Source organism: Chiloscyllium punctatum, chromosome 5, assembly GCF_047496795.1.
Source record: "Chiloscyllium punctatum isolate Juve2018m chromosome 5, sChiPun1.3, whole genome shotgun sequence".
Lineage (NCBI taxonomy): Eukaryota > Metazoa > Chordata > Chondrichthyes > Orectolobiformes > Hemiscylliidae > Chiloscyllium > Chiloscyllium punctatum.
In genome coordinates this window covers 59,301,375-59,317,286 of record NC_092743.1, presented here as the reverse complement: position 1 = coordinate 59,317,286, position 15,912 = coordinate 59,301,375, and the positions used below count along the sequence as shown (strand labels likewise).

The 15,912-nt window shown below is 40.0% G+C and overlaps 1 protein-coding gene across 7 annotated transcripts in view; it reads left to right on the top strand.

Moving 5' to 3' along the window:
• Nucleotides 1–15,912, top strand: part of greb1l (GREB1 like retinoic acid receptor coactivator) — a 348,236-nt gene that overhangs the window by 241,256 nt on the left and 91,068 nt on the right. For all 7 annotated transcript variants that reach the window (XM_072570405.1, XM_072570400.1, XM_072570404.1 and 4 more), the window contains 4 exons: nt 1,447–1,563; nt 3,425–3,562; nt 8,290–8,475; nt 11,168–11,494. In XM_072570405.1, the coding sequence (XP_072426506.1) occupies nt 1,447–1,563; nt 3,425–3,562; nt 8,290–8,475; nt 11,168–11,494 (768 nt within the window). The remainder of the gene's footprint in view (nt 1–1,446; nt 1,564–3,424; nt 3,563–8,289; nt 8,476–11,167; nt 11,495–15,912) is intronic.

Below are 15,912 nucleotides of genomic sequence, written 5' to 3'. Positions count from 1 at the left end.
ACACAAGTGCCAGGCAATGACCATCTGCAACAAGAGAGAAACTTGCCGTTACCCCTTGACTTTCAGGGTCATAGGCATTACTGAATGCCCCACCATCAACATCCTGAGAATTATCACTGACCAGAACCTGAACAGGTCTAACCACAAAAACTAAAAGAGCAGGTCAGAGGCTAGAAATCCTGCACCGAGTAACTCACCTCCTGATTCCCAAAAGCCTGTCCCCTATCTAGGGAGAAGTCGTGAGTGTGATGGAATACTCCTCACTTGCCTAGATGGGTTTAGCTCCAACAACACTCAAGAAGTTTGATACCGTCCAGGGCAAAGCAACCCCTTTGATTAGCACCACATCCATAAACCTTCACTCCCTCCACCACTAACACTAGTAGCAGCAGTGTGTACCATCTGTAAGGTGCACTACAGAAATTTACCAAGGTTCCTGAGACTGCATCTTCCAAACCAATGACCACTATGGTTTAGAAGGGCCAGGGCTGCCCATTACTTCCATAAAGAAATAGGACAGTTTATGAATCCCTAGCAAGAGTGTGTGGTTCTTCCCCCTGTAGTACATAATTATGATCATGTCAAGTATATGACACGATAACTTGCCATTTGTTCCAGCCATCCATATTGGTAATTATCCTCTGTTTGAACTTCCTCCCATGTTCTCTCATTTATTTATCTTTGTAGTTGTCTATTTCCTTCTTATTTTCTTTACTTCAGCCACTTTCTGTGGTGACATTCTTAACATTCTTTTGGTAAAGAACCTTCTACATTTATGGAAATTTTTGGTGATTACTTTATATTGATGGCCTCCAGTTATATTGATGTCCACAAGAGTAAACAGTCCCTCTGCATGAAATCATTGAAACCTTTTGTCATCTTGAAGATCTTTATTAAGTCACCCTTCAGGCTCTTTTTTTTTAAAGAGTCTTAGCCTATTGATCATTTCCTGATATGTATAGACAATCATTTTTCATACTATTCTCATAAACTTTCTCTGCATCTTCTCCAACGCCTTGGTACCCTTTTTGTAACATGACAACCAGAACTGCATGCAGAACACTAGGTGCAGTCTAACCAACGGCAAATAGAGTTTTCTCACCTTTTCAGTTTTATCCCTCCAGAAATAACCCCTTTGGTTTGCTTTTCAAATGGCCTTGCTGGTCCCTGTCAAGAGCCTACAAATTAACTGCACTATGTCAAACGCTGATTCATAACATCCATACCAACAGGGACACAGATATGTTTGCCTTATGCATTTATTCCCCATTCTTCCTCCCTGTGAATTTGCTTAGGTTTTCTGAACAGTCGGACTAGCTGTATTGATTCATTTTATCACTGTTTTCAACTTCATCACAGTACGTCTAAAAGTAATATGTGTACTGTAAGTTAAATATTTGTTTATTCCTTAAAAAAGATAAAAGTCCTTTCTTTCATTATTTACAGTCATTATGACAAGCTCTGGGCCACCTAAGAAACGTCATCGTGGCTGGTCACCTGGGTCCCCCATATCTGCACCTGCAGTAGCCCCTGTTCCAGCTGTGCAGCCAGTGACAAGATCTGGTAAGATATGCATGAAAACCCATCAGCTTAACTAATGACCTCTTCCATTGCTGCTTCTTGCATAACCATGTAGATAAGCCACAGGAGCAAAAGTAGGCCATTCATCCCATTGACTCTGCTCCATCATTCAATGAGATCATTGCTGGTCTCAACTCCACTTTCTTGCCTCTTCCGTATTACTCTTGTTCTGGTTAAAGATCTGTCTATCTCAGCTTTGAATATATTTAACAATCCAACCTCATCAGCCTTCTTTAGTAAAAGAGAATAAATTCTTCCACATCTCTTTAATGTGTGACCCATTATTCTAAAGTTATGCCCAATAGTCCTAGACTCATCCATGAAGAAACCAACCTTTCCACATCTACTCTGTCCCTAAGAATCTTGTATTTTTCAATTAGCTTGCTTCAATCTTTTATATTCCAATCACTACAGATCCAACCTACTCAACCTTTCCACATAAGCCAGTCTGTCCATACTGTATCAGCCTGCAATGCCAGTATATCTTTCCTCAGAAAAGGGATCCAAATATGTTCACGGTATTCCATCTATAGACTGACTAGTCTTTGTATGGTTTTGGCAAAACACCCTACTTTTATCTGCCATTCCTTCTGAACTAAAGGCCAACATTTCATTTGCTTTCCCTATTACTCTCTAAACTTGAATGCTGGCTTTTTTTTGTGGTATGTGGATGAAGATTCCCAAATCTCTCTGTTCTTCAGCTTTCTGCAGACTTTCTCCATTTTAATAATACTCAGCTCTTCTATTCTTCCTGTCAATGTGCATAGCTTCACATTTCCCACATTATATTGCACCTGCTAAGTTTTTGTCCACTTGCTTAACCTGTCTGTATTTCTCTGCGGACTCTTCATGCCATCCCCACCACTTGCATTCCCATCTATTTGTGCCATTCACAAATTTGGCAATAGTATATTCAATTTCCTCATCTGAGTCATTAATATATGTTGTAAATAATTATGGCCCCAGCAATGATCTCTGCGATTCTCCACTAGTTGCAGGTTGCCATCTTGAAAATGCCCCTTATCCCATAATTAATGTATCCTTTCAACCTATATGTCCCTTGTGACATCATCTGAAAGCACACCATCAGGTTCATCAGATACACTGATGATACTCACCTCACTGCCACTTCTCTCAATCCTTCCACTGTCTTTGATTTATTACAGTGCTCGATGAATCGAAATGTCCACTTGTCCAATGTTCCAACTTCCACTCTAAATAGCTTATCTAAAATTCTGTTGCCCATAACCAAACATCCTTCCAGTCTTGTTCACCCAGCATACCTTGCTGTCTGACCCAGCCTGACTGAGGTTGTGAGTTTAAAGACATGATGGATCAATTGTAACTTTAACACTGTGAAATGTGGGCAACCAGACAACACTAAGATGTAGTTCCATGTTAAACTATTGAACTTGCGATAGAGCCAGCCTTGTTCACTATTTCAAGATGTCTTTGAGCAGATTTACCCCGCCTGGTATACACTGTCAGCTGCCACACTGGTCCAATCACTGATACCTCAGAAGGACACATGTACATGACATTTTTCACTTTACTCCCCTAAAAGCACTATGCTTTAATGATGTGTATGTTTCTAATTGTGCAACACAGTGGCAAATTGAGACAAGCATTGACCTCTGAGAAGGAGTCTTGGTTGTAGACAATATGTGTGACCTAGAGCCTATTAGTATACTTTGATAGTACCACATGCTATCATGGCTTGTAAACATTTTCAATTGGGTATCATGTTCCAGAAAACATTTTACTTTGGTGATATATTCTTTTTAACATGAGCTTTTTCAGCAACATTAAAACTGTTTTATTTCATTACTATTTATCTGCATAGATGCTTTGCTCCCTGTTCCTGTTCCTCAGTCAATCGTAGCCGGAGTTTTGCAGCCGCAAGCAATCCCTGCAGGGGAAACTGTTATCATCCCTGAAAATCTATTGAGCAGTTCTGGAGTGAGACCTGTTATTCTGATAGGTATGTAAGTTTCATGCAATTCATGATCTAACATTTACAAAATCATTGCTAATTATTCCTCACTAGAAATTTCATGTCAAGGTTTGTGTTTTAAAATATTTTAATTAAGTTAAAATAAGATGAGCTGCATTGTATTTTAATGAAGGGGATACTTATTAAGTTTATACAAGCATCATGAAGCATTACCTGCTGATCATATTTCTGATTGTGATATACAAGATTCTGAAGGAATTGTATAGAAGCAGAGATATTATTTATGTTGGTCAAGGAATCTAAACCTGAAGCAAAGTCTTGGGGTAAGGTTTTTATCATTTAGGACTGAGATGAGAAACTATTTTGTTCAAACAGTTTTAAATCTGAGAAGTTTTCTACCCATAAGGTTGGGGATACTACAGCATTGAATCCTTTAAGGCTGAGCCAGCTTTTGATCTTGAGGGAAATATGAACAGGTGGGAAATTGGAATTGATGGTCGGCCATTATCCTGTCAAATGCTGGACCAGTCTCATTTGGTCATATGGTCTATTCATGCTACTATTTCTTTTTCTCAGGGTCCTATAATCCATTGTACCACTCAAAATAAAAACTGTACAACTATTAGTATCATGTTCCCTGTACAACGACCTTGCTGAATGAAGGTTATTGATTTTTTTTGATTTAATGAAAACAAACACATCACTTATGCCACAGTAATTCAAACTTTATCTCTGCTATCTGAAAAAAAATTGCAAAGATGTGCAGTTTAGGTGGATTAGTTATGCCAAATTGCCCATAGTATCCAAGGATGTGCAGACTAGGTGGATTAGCCATGGGATATCAGGGTTACAGGGGTAGGGTTGGGGGCTCAATCTGGATATTCTTTGGAGGATTGGTGTGGACTCAATGGGCCGAATGGCCTGCTTCCACACTGTAGAGATTCTTTGATTTCTCTGTGTTTGATTTCAGGACAAGTATATTCCACCGTGTGATCTGGTTCTTTGGGTATTAGACTTTAATGTATTAGCAAGTTTTGAGAAAATTTGTAGCTAAGGTTAAGGTTCTAGATTTGAATTGCACGCTGAACTGGAAGGTTCGTTTTCAGATGTTTCATCACCATATTAGGTAACATCAGTGTGCCTCCAGATGAAGCGCTGGTGGCATGGCCCGCTTTCTATTTGTGTTTAGGTTTCCTTGGGTTGGTGATGTCCTTTCCTGTGGTGATGCATTTCCTGTTCTTTTTCTCAGGGGTCCAAGTCAATGTGTTTGTTGATAGATTTCAGGTTGGAATGCCATGCTTCTTAGAATTCTCGTGCATGTCTCTGTTTGGCGTGTCCTAGGATGGATTTGTTGTCCCAGTCGAAGTGGTGTGCTTCCTCATCTGTATGTAAGGATACTAGTGAGACAGGGTCATGTCTTTTTGTGGTTAGTTGATGTTCACGATCCTGGTAGCTAGTTTTCTACCTATTTGTCGCAATTCTTGAAAGGTATTTTGTAATGACATTAGTTTTGTTTGTTGTCTGTAGAAGTTCTTTCAAGTTCATTAGCTGCTGTTTTAGTATGTTGGTAGGTTTGTGGGCTATCATGATGCCAAGGGTTTGAGTAGTCTGGCAGTCATTTCCGTGATGTCTTTGATGTAGGGGAGAGTGGCTAGGGTTTCTGGACATGTTTTGTCTGCTTGTTGGAGTTTGTTGCTGAGAAATTGGTGGACTGTGTTCATTGGGTACCCGTTCTTTTTGAATACGCTGTCTAGATGATTTACCTCTCCTCTGCGTAGTTCCTCTGTGCTTCATTGTGTGGTGGCTATCATCCCAACACTCATTTACAAAGCTGCATTAAAGCATTATTTCAACAAGCCATCACACACTGCAGCACAGAGGAACTATGCAAAGGAAAGAAAAATCACCTGTACAGTGTATTCAAAAAGAACAGGAACTCAAGGAACACAGTCCGCTAATTTCTCAGCAACAAACTCCAGCAAACATCCAGAAACCCTAGCCAGTCTCCCCTATATCAAAGACATCTCAGAAATGACTGCCAGACTACTCAGACCTCTTGGCATCGTGGTAGCCCACAAATCTACCAACATACTAAAACAGCAGCTAATGAACTTGGAAGACCCTATACAGACAGCAAACAAAACTATTGTTATTTACAAAATACCTTGCAAGAACTATAACAAACACTACATTGGACAAACAGGCAGAAACCTAGCCAGCAGGATTCATGAACATCAACTAGCCACAAAAAGACATAACTCACACTCACTGATATCCTTGCATACAGATGGAGGAAGGACACCACTTCAACTGGGACAACACATCCATCCTAGGACAAGCCAAACAGAGACACACACAAGAATTCCTAGGAACATGGCATTCCAACCTGAAATCTATCAACAAACACATTGACTTGGACCCCATTTACCACCCCCTGAGAAAAGAACAGGAAATTACATCACCGACCCAAGGAAACCTAAACACATAAATAGAAAGTGGGCCGTGCCACCAGTGCTTCATCTGGAGGCTCATTGATGATGTTACCTAGTATGGTGATGAATTGTCTGAAAACACAAACCTTCCAGCTCAGCAAGCAAACCTACCTCCAGAACTTTAATGTATATTTTAAGAAATTATTTTCTACCTTCTTCTTCAAAGGATAGTAGGATTTACATGTATTTACATGTTTGGCCAAGAAAAATACATGTTTTTAGCCTGCTTGTGTGACATATGATCTATTTGTTATAAGAATGGATACAGGATCAAGTTATAATGTGTGAAGTGTCATTTCACTTATTTCTTTGTCTACTATGGTTTAACAACTTATAAATAACCAAATTTGTGAACTTAAAGTTGACCTTGTCTCATGATGATGAAAGTCAGTCTTCTGGAGGATTGGAATTGCTCAAGTGAAAAATGGTGTTTAGCTCTTACAACATGGAATCTCATTGTAATACCTCCCATGCCCTGTTCAGCATTTGTATATCTGGACTTTGTTTGGTTGTTGCTAATTGTAAGTGATAGCTATGCGTCAAAGTGAAGTTACTGATCACAACCAGGGACAGCAACCTTGACTTACCTTATTTCCATTCTAACTTAGCCACTGTGCTGACTGAAATTAAATATAATTCCCTTGGAATAGGGATTAATGCAGGGACTGTCTGATCGTCACACCTCAGTAGCACTTAGCCCATTTACCTCATGAATGTGGCTATTCTTCTATTGATTTAATGACAGAAAAGTTCTTCAGGAGTTTAATGTATAAGATTCAAAACATTTCAACTTGATATAATCTATGTGTTTTTGTGATATAATTTCTAGTTTTAAGAACTGGATTTTAAGTATGGACATACGGAAATATTTGATCGAGAAACTGATGTACAACCCCGAAGTAGTTACAATTAATACAGACTTGGAGAGATGTATTGTAAGGAAAAGCTATATTACATGTTGGGATGATGGTAAAAGATATCCACACCAAAGATTCTGAAGACTACTGTTCTGCAGATACCAGTTTATTTCAAAAGAGCTTGGATAATTCTTTGAACTTGGAATGTAAATGAGAAAGGTTTCAATTATTAGATTACTTACAATGTAGAAACACGCCTTCGGCCCAACAAGTCCACACCAACCCTCCAATGAGCAACCCACCCAGACCCGTTCCCCTACATTTACCCCCTCACCTAACACTACAGCCAATTCACCTAACCTGCACATTTTTGGAATGTGGGAGGAAACTGGAGCACCCGGAGGAAACCCACGCAGATATAGGGAGAATGTGCAAACTCCACACAGACAGTTGCCTGAGACAGGAATTGAACCCAGGTCTCTGGCGCTGTGAGGCAGCAGTGCTAACCACTGTGCCACTCAAAATTATTCAAGTAGATTTTCTAGATCAAAGAAGCCAAATGCAATTGGTGCGCTCTGGTATCTTGATGGAAACAGTAAGTTCAGTGAAAGGGCTGATATCTTCTGTTCTGAAGGTGAAAAATAATTAACTTATGTTTCTGTTAGAAACCTTGAGTATGCCGCATTGTTATGGAGATAGGTTATACATGGAGGTTTCTTTTGTGTTTGGATTTATGTGCATGTTTTCTGACAAACACAGGCAGAAGGGGGTAAAGCTGCCACAAGCAATATTTGAAGACAGCTAGAACAAAGAAATTAGAGGCCATCAGGAATCAAGGGTTTTTTCTGATCTTGAATTATTAAGTGGAAATTGTAAGTGGAGCCCATTTAAGAATGAAAAGTACAGTTTTAAAAGGAATTAAAATGATAAAATCTGACTGATAATGCTCAAGAAAAACCTTGGCAGACTCCTCTTGAAATCTAAATACCGAGCTGTGAAACTGGGAAAAATCAAGTGACTTGATGAGAGCTGTGGCACTCTTTTTAGTTTAGTCCCAGGAGGAGAACTGAAAGCCCGTCAAGATCTTAGAAATTATATGGGAATTTTTATGGTAGAATGGAAAACATTGGGGATAGTCTATTGAGATTTTTGATGTAACATCTCAGTATTTATAAAATGTATTTAACGCTAAATTAATTGTACTTGCTTTGTTTAGTATTTTACTTAAACATGAAGCTTTGTAATAGAGTTATTTCAGTTAACAACTGAAAGTTTGAGTTTCATTTAAAAGTTAAGTGATTGCCCTTGAACTAGAGCAAATATATTTGTGATCTACCCAAATCTAGACAATTGGATTTGATATTGGGTGTTAAGGAAACCATTACATATTTTTGGTGTTTTGCAGGTTATGGCACTTTACCATATTTTTATGGCAATGTTGGTGATATTGTAGTGAGTCCTCTACTTGTGAATTGTTACAAGTTTCCACAACTGACTTCAGTTGAACTGGAACAGCTAGGAATCTCCAACAGCCAGACTCTAACTGTGGAAAACATGATCCTGTTGACAATACAATATCTGATTCATCTGGGTAAGATTTCAGTTTTCTTTTAAAGAGATATAAGGGTATACTCATTCTTTTTCTTTTACTTTCCAGTAAGGTTGGAAAATATTTATTGCTGAAAAAAATGGTTCTGAAGTGTGAATGATTAGTATCGAGAATTTACCTGGTGCTTTCCACTCTTGATCCTACTGCACTTTGTATGGTCAGTGAGAGGGGATTTGACTGAAATTGCAGTGGGAGACTGACAGAAGCATTCAATAGCTTTACTGTCTTTGCACATGTGATAGATGTGACATTCTAATATAAGAAGGAATGAACTCTTTTACTATATTGGAGTGCTCTCACCTTATCACCCTCACCTTAACCTCCTTCCACCTATCGCCTTTCCAACGCCCCTCCCCCAAGTCCCTTCTCCCTACCTTTTATCTCTTAGCCTGCTTGGCACACTTTCCTCATTTCTGAAGAAGTGCTCATGCCCGAAACGTCGATTCTCCTGCTCCTTGGATGCTGCCTGACCTGCTGCGCTTTTCCAGCAACACATTTTCAGCTCTGATCTCCAGCATCTGCAGTCCTCACTTTCTCCTATATTGGAGTGCTGCCTTGACTTTAACAGTAAAATTCTAGATTGGGGCTTGGACTCAAATTCTCTTCAGTTAGAAACAAGTGTGCTGCTGACTGAATCAAAGCACACTGTATTTTCCCAATTTATCTAAGACAACTCCCCACTTTATACCTACATAGTATACTTTCTTTAGATTTAATGAAGTAGTTTGAGGCTTCACTAAATCACTTTAAAACTCAATGTAACACTCACTCATGTTATAATCATTCTATCTAGCAGTCCTTTTTCCAAAAGTTTATTAATTGTAACCATTTTTATTGCATTAGGCTACATCCAAAATAGTTTGTTCCCTCATTGGTTCCTCGAGATATTAGTCAAGAAGACTATCTTGTATACACTCATGAACTTGTCCATCATAGTAATATTGCAAATTTTGTTTTTGCAATTTATCTGGAGAGCAAAGTACCTCTAATTGCTTGATGTATGATTGCCTGAAACTGCATCTACTCTTAAGAAGTTTATAACTCATCACTGCTGCTATCGTTCATTTGTAAACTTCACCCAAACAGATTCTACTTCTTGATTTTTTTGAGCTGAGATCCTTTCTCTCTACTGTCTTCATCCTGTCCTTTATTATTGGAGTTATCCCTTTTCTTTATTATATTCTATTTTGTTCCTACTATTTTAACTATCTCTTCTGTTATGACCCCTGCTGATGATATTATTGGACAGTTCAGACCCCAATATGAAATCTGGCTTGATAGTTTTTTTAAATTTAATGAGTTAGTCTTGCACTGAAACACAAGCACACGATTCTGCAGATTTGGTTTTAACAATAAAACATAAGTTTATTATGCAAAAAATGGAGATAATGTAGAATAATCCAAACTGTTTACATAAAACAAATTCTGAAAGATTTTGAATCACATGATAAAAATACGTTCTATCCCAATACATCTCTTTTCAGTACTCAAACACCAAAGATAATTAATTACCTTATCTAACACATTTATCAGTTTGATTTATCAGTTATCAGTTTGTTTCTTGAGCTTTTGAAAATCTTTATTCTTAATTGGTTAGACAACTGAGTTTAGAGTTGCTCAGCTTCAAATAACTCCTTCAGGGTTCTAACCAATCATTTCCAGTCTGGAGCTTTCAACTATCACTGGGATAATCTATTTCCTAATTTTTCCGAATTTCAGAACAAAACTGATTCACACATCTAATTTAACCAACATTTCCGTGAACTGAAACCTAAAGCATTCCAATTTATAAATTTATCACTTAAGCAAAACTAAAACAAATATTTACTGTGTCTACTTGTATTGGAGGAACAACACCTCATCTTCTGCCTGGGCAGCCTAAAGCCCGGAGGGCTCAACATTGAGTTCTCCAATTTCAAGTAACCTCTCTTTCCATCCCCTGACTCTCTTCCCAGCCCTTCCCCCCCCGGCACTCCTCCCTGCCACCAATTGGATTTATTCCTCCCACTGACCAACCAAGTTGTACCCTCTACCAGTCTTCACCTATCCCCACTTCACTACCCTGTCCCCACCACCCCCTTTATCTGCAGCTCTCCCTGCACCCACCTCCAGTCCTGAAGAAGGGGTACACCCGAAACATCGACTTCTCCACCTCCTGATTCTGCCTTGCTTGCTGTGTTCTTCCATCCTCTTGCCTGTCTACTTTAGATTCTAGCATCTGCATTTTTTTTTCTCTGTAAAACTTTCAGTACAAGCAAATTCCAGTTATTACCGACGGACTCTCTTGCATGCTAGTTTAAAAAAAAATCATAGTTCCAGAAATATTGTCAAGTTAATCATTAAAACCCCTCGTATGCATAGACCATAACCTGCATGAAACTAGTTCAAAATCCAAACTGTAAAATAAATATTAAAATATTTGTAAATCATGAACTTTACATTTCATTTCTAAATGTTAAGTATCCTGGAAGATGAAATTCATGAGATATCTGAAGCAAAGGAAGGTGCACACTATGGGTTCAGCAAGGCAATGGAACATTTTAACATCTTGTCTCCTTTGTAGATACCATAAGGCAAAACACATCAGAAATTAAGCATTGGCCCGAACTGCAGTTATCTGGCTACATTTGATTATTTGAAACTTTACTAATTGGAGTATGTTTGCTTATTTCAGGTCCAGACCAGATGCCTCTAAGGGAAGAGTTTGAACAGATTATGTTAAAAGCAATACAGGACTCAAGCCTTAAAGATCGATCCTTACAAATGGGAGGCCCTTCTTCGACCGTGTCTCCAGGACAATTACCCTGGCTCGCTCGACTTGCTGCCAGTGTTTCACGAGATTTGGTGCAAGTCGTTTTTACTCAAAACTCCCTGGCAGAAGGCATTTCAGAGACCTTAAGAACTTTTGGTGATGTCCATCTACACCAGAAAGTACCTAACTATGTGGTAGTCATTTGTACATCAAAGCTGAGAGGAATTGAATTCTGTGTGGTGGTTTTAGGTATGTAGAATTTTACATTTATTATGTATTCACTAATAATTAAACACAAACTGCAGCTAATGGGAGTAACAACAGTTAATAGTTTTCATAATAAAATACCTGGCCTGAAATTACACTTTGTGATTAAAATGTTAAGTTTTGAAAATATTTTTAGTTTATATGAAAGTTATTTAATTTATTATCTAGTCAGCCAGTTATCAAAAGTGTCAATTGTCTGATTTATAAAACTTGGTTATATATTATCAAAAACGACTGCCATCGTACACTGTTTAAGATCTCTAGCTGCTGCCTATACATTTGACACAGGGCTTGTTTGTCCAATATCATTCCTCAGATAGTGAGTTCAGTATGAGGCTTTTCTCTTGGCTCGTGTGCAGATTATTCAACAGATCCCACATACAGGAGGTGTGTCTTTACACATAAAGCAGTGCATTGATTTCCTGGCTCAGTCAACTGTTCTCATATGTGAAAGCGAAGACTGCAGATGCTGGAGATCAGAGTTGAGAGTGGGGTGCTGGAAGAGCACAGCAGATCAGGCAGCATCCAAGGAGCAGGAGAATCGACGTTTCGGGCAAGTGCCCTTCATCAGGCATGAGACTGTAAGCTGAGGTGGTGGAGAGATAAATGGGAAGGAGGTGGGGCTGGGGTGAAGGTAGCTGAGAGTGTGATAGGTAGACAGATGTGGGAGTAATGGTGATAGGTTGGAAAGGAGGGTGGAGCGGATAGGTGGGAAGGATGATGGACAGGTAGGACACTTCGTGAGGGCGGTGCCAAGTTGAAAGGTTGGAACTGGAAGAAGTTGGGGGTAGGGGAAATGAGGAAACTGGTAAAATCCACATTTATGCCGTGTAGTTGGAGGGTCCCAAGGCAGAAGGTGAGGTGTTATTCCTCCAGGCATCAGGTGGTGAGAGTGTAGTGATGGAGGAGGCCCAGGATTTTAACTGGGATAAGGTGGGTTGCTCCCGATGTGGTCTCCTCCACATTGGGGAGACAGGATGCCTACTTGCAGAGCTCTTCAGAGAACATCTCCGGGACACCCTCACCAACCAACTCCACTGACTGTGGCCGAACACTTCAACTCCCCCTCCCTCTCTGCCAAGAACATGTAGGTCCTGGGCCTCCTCCATTGCTACACCCTCACCACCCAATGCCTGAAGGAAGACTACCTTATCTTCTGCCTTGGGACCCTCCAATTACATGGCATCAATGTGGATTTCACCAGTTTCCTCATTTCCCCTCCCTCCACCTTATCCCAGTTCCAACCTTCCAACTCAGCACTGTCCTACCTGTCCATCTTCCTTCCCACCTATCTGCTGCACCCTCCTCTCCGACCTATCGCCATTATCGCCACCTCTGGCCTACCTATCACACTCTCAATTACATTGCCCCCAGCCCCACCTCCATCCCATTTATCTTTCCTCCACCTTGACTCTCAAGCCTCATGCTTGATGAAGGGCCCTTATCTAAAATGTCGATTCTCTTGCTCCTCGGATGCTGCCTGACCAGCTGTGTATTTCCAGCACCACACTCTTGACAAATGTCCTCCTATGCCTGGACTTCCCTCTGAAAGGGACAACATAAGAAAACAAGATAGGAGTGAGAGTATACCATGCAGCTCAAGGTGCAATCCTGCATCATCGTTCAATATGATCATGGCTGGTCTTGGCCTTAAACTCAAGCTTCCTGCCAGCTCCCCATAATTGCTTGATTCCCTGAGATGTAGGTCTAAGTCTTATAGCTATGCTCCAGGCTATCAGGCTCTAGGCCTCTTGTAAAGGCAGTGAGATTTGATGATCCTTGTGGGCAATGTGTGGGCTACCTATTTATATCTATCTTGGTTTTTGAGCTTCTTCCAAGACACATGCAGGCTTTCTAGTCTTTGGAGGGTCTCAATAAACCCCTAAACAGCTCCTTGAGATACCTCTTTACTTGTATACCTCATGAGAAAAACCAATCGGAACATATTCTTGTGTTTTATCAGTTGTGTCAAGCTCGGTTTCTGTCTCCATTTCCTCCTGCTGTGCCTGGGAATTGAGTCTATCCCGAATATAGTAAAGAATAAAATCTATCATGATAGATTTTGCAGAATGAATTGAGATCCAAACCACACCACTCAACCACTGAAACTGCTAATTAGACTCAAAGTCCACAGATATTAGGATATCATGTTTGCCCACCTCTTAAATAGCTAGTGTTGTGTGGTGCGTCCTAGTTTTGTTGTTAAGGAACTCAGTTGTTTATATGGGTCTGTCACCTCTGTTGCAGTCTTTTTTATCTAAGACTCATTTTGGTTACAAATTTATGTTCTGAGCAATATCTATCCCTAAAGCCAGAGCCACTAATCAGGCCAATTGGTTGTGCATTTAATTGTTGCTTGTGTTGGCTTGCTCTATGCAAATTAGTTTCTATGATAACTCTTATTTCAAGAATAACTATGTTTTGGAAGCAATTCTTTGGCTTTGTGGCATCCAAGCATCATAGAACACAAGTTCTTTCCTTTATATTTGTGCTATTTATTTAATCACACAATTTTCTATACTTAAGTTTTCTTTTTCTGTCTCCTTCCTCAGTGGTTTCTGTAGATAATACAGCTATTACCTTCTCTTTTCACGGGCCTATTTATTCTTTATTATTCCCTTGCCTATTTTGTTTTACAGTCAGTTTCCTCTCTGGGTAAAGTTGTCATGAGCTATAACACACAAACTTTAAATACATTTCTGGGACTAAGGGTAGATGAGATAGTCTTTGCAGGACTTGCATCATCTTCTGATTGATATTTACATTTATTATAGTCTTTTTTCTCCTGCCACCTGGATGCTACAGTGGGATTTAGATTCTAGTCTTTGATCTCAGCTACCTCCATCTGATTTTCCTCCATCTGATTTTCGGGCAGTCCTATACAAAAGGCAATTAGACATTCTCAATCAAATTCCAAATCAGATTATTATCAAATCCTTACAGTGTGGAAGCAGGTCATTTGGCCCATAGAGTCCACACCATTTTTCCAAAGGACATCCCACCCAAGACCAACCATCTACCCTATCCCTATACCTTGCATTTCCCATGGCTAATCCATCTAACCTGCACATCTTTGGACTGTGGGAGGAAACCCATGCAGACACAGGGAAATTTGCAAACTCCACACAGACATATGTCCGAGGGTGCAATCGAATCCTTGTTCCTGGCACTGGAGGCAGCAGTGCCAGCCACTGAGCCACCATGCTGCCTCAATGTTGATCAAGAACCTGTTTAGACATGTTGTGACATACATCTGGAGTTGGTGGGACTTGAACCCACACCTTCAAGCCCAAAAGAAGACATCACAACGGCCCTAAAGACTTGTTTCTCATTTGGTACTAATTAAATGATTTTACTCCAAGAGGCTTATGAAACGAATTGTGCAGAAGGGGTTGTTGTTTTGATGTTGAAGCTGCTGAAACATATTGTTGGGGGTGATACCTGGTTGTTCCATTCTCTGGCAGCCTCCCTCACCATGGTGAGCACAATGCTTTTCAAAACAAGAGAAAAATAAATGCAGATCCTTGCTTTGCACATGACTGAGCAGAACAGGCTGTAAATATGCATGTCACCTTTAAGTTAATACCATTCCCCAGGCAGCTCATATTGAGGCATTGGGTGTGCTTAACTGGAAAAGGTACTGGAGAATGGGCTAAATAGAGAATTGTACCTAATCCTAAATCCATTGGTTCAGATTTACCATGGTTTGCTCCAAGTGTAATGCTCCCTCCCCTGGGCTCCAAGAGTAATGCATCTTCTGTGCAGTTCTCCATTCACAACTCCCAGTGTGGTAATTTCCTGTGAAGTGGTACTCTTCAATATTTGCTCTCTCTAACATTTAGTATAATGTTCTCAGTTTGCAGTGGTTGGTGCAAGGCTCCCCCTGTGGGAAGTTTAGTAGTTCTTCTTCTGTGAGGCACTCAGTCCATTACTTTCACTCTCGAGGCCCAGGACCAGTGCATATCTCTATGGCTGCAATGTTTTTACGATGCTTCTGCAGGAAAAAAATTCACTATAATTTTCCATTTGTTATTTTGAATGACTGAGAAAGAACTTCAGCTTGAATGACGTTAATGGTGCTCATTACAGTGGCAAAACTATGACCAGCCTTACAGGGATTAGTTAGTTCAGTTGGCAGTCATAGAGTAATACAGCATAGAAACAATCCCTTCAATCCAAACGGGTCCATGTTGACCATGGTGCCCACTTAGCTAGTTCCAGCTACCCGCATTTGGTCCACATCCCTCTAAACCCTTCCCACCCGTGTACCTGTCCAAATTATTTTAAAATGTTGCTATTGTACCTGCGTCAACCACTTTCTCTGGCAGCCCATTCCATATCTGCACCACTCTTTGTGTGAAGAAGTTAATTGACACTCACACTATATTTGGACAGCTAAA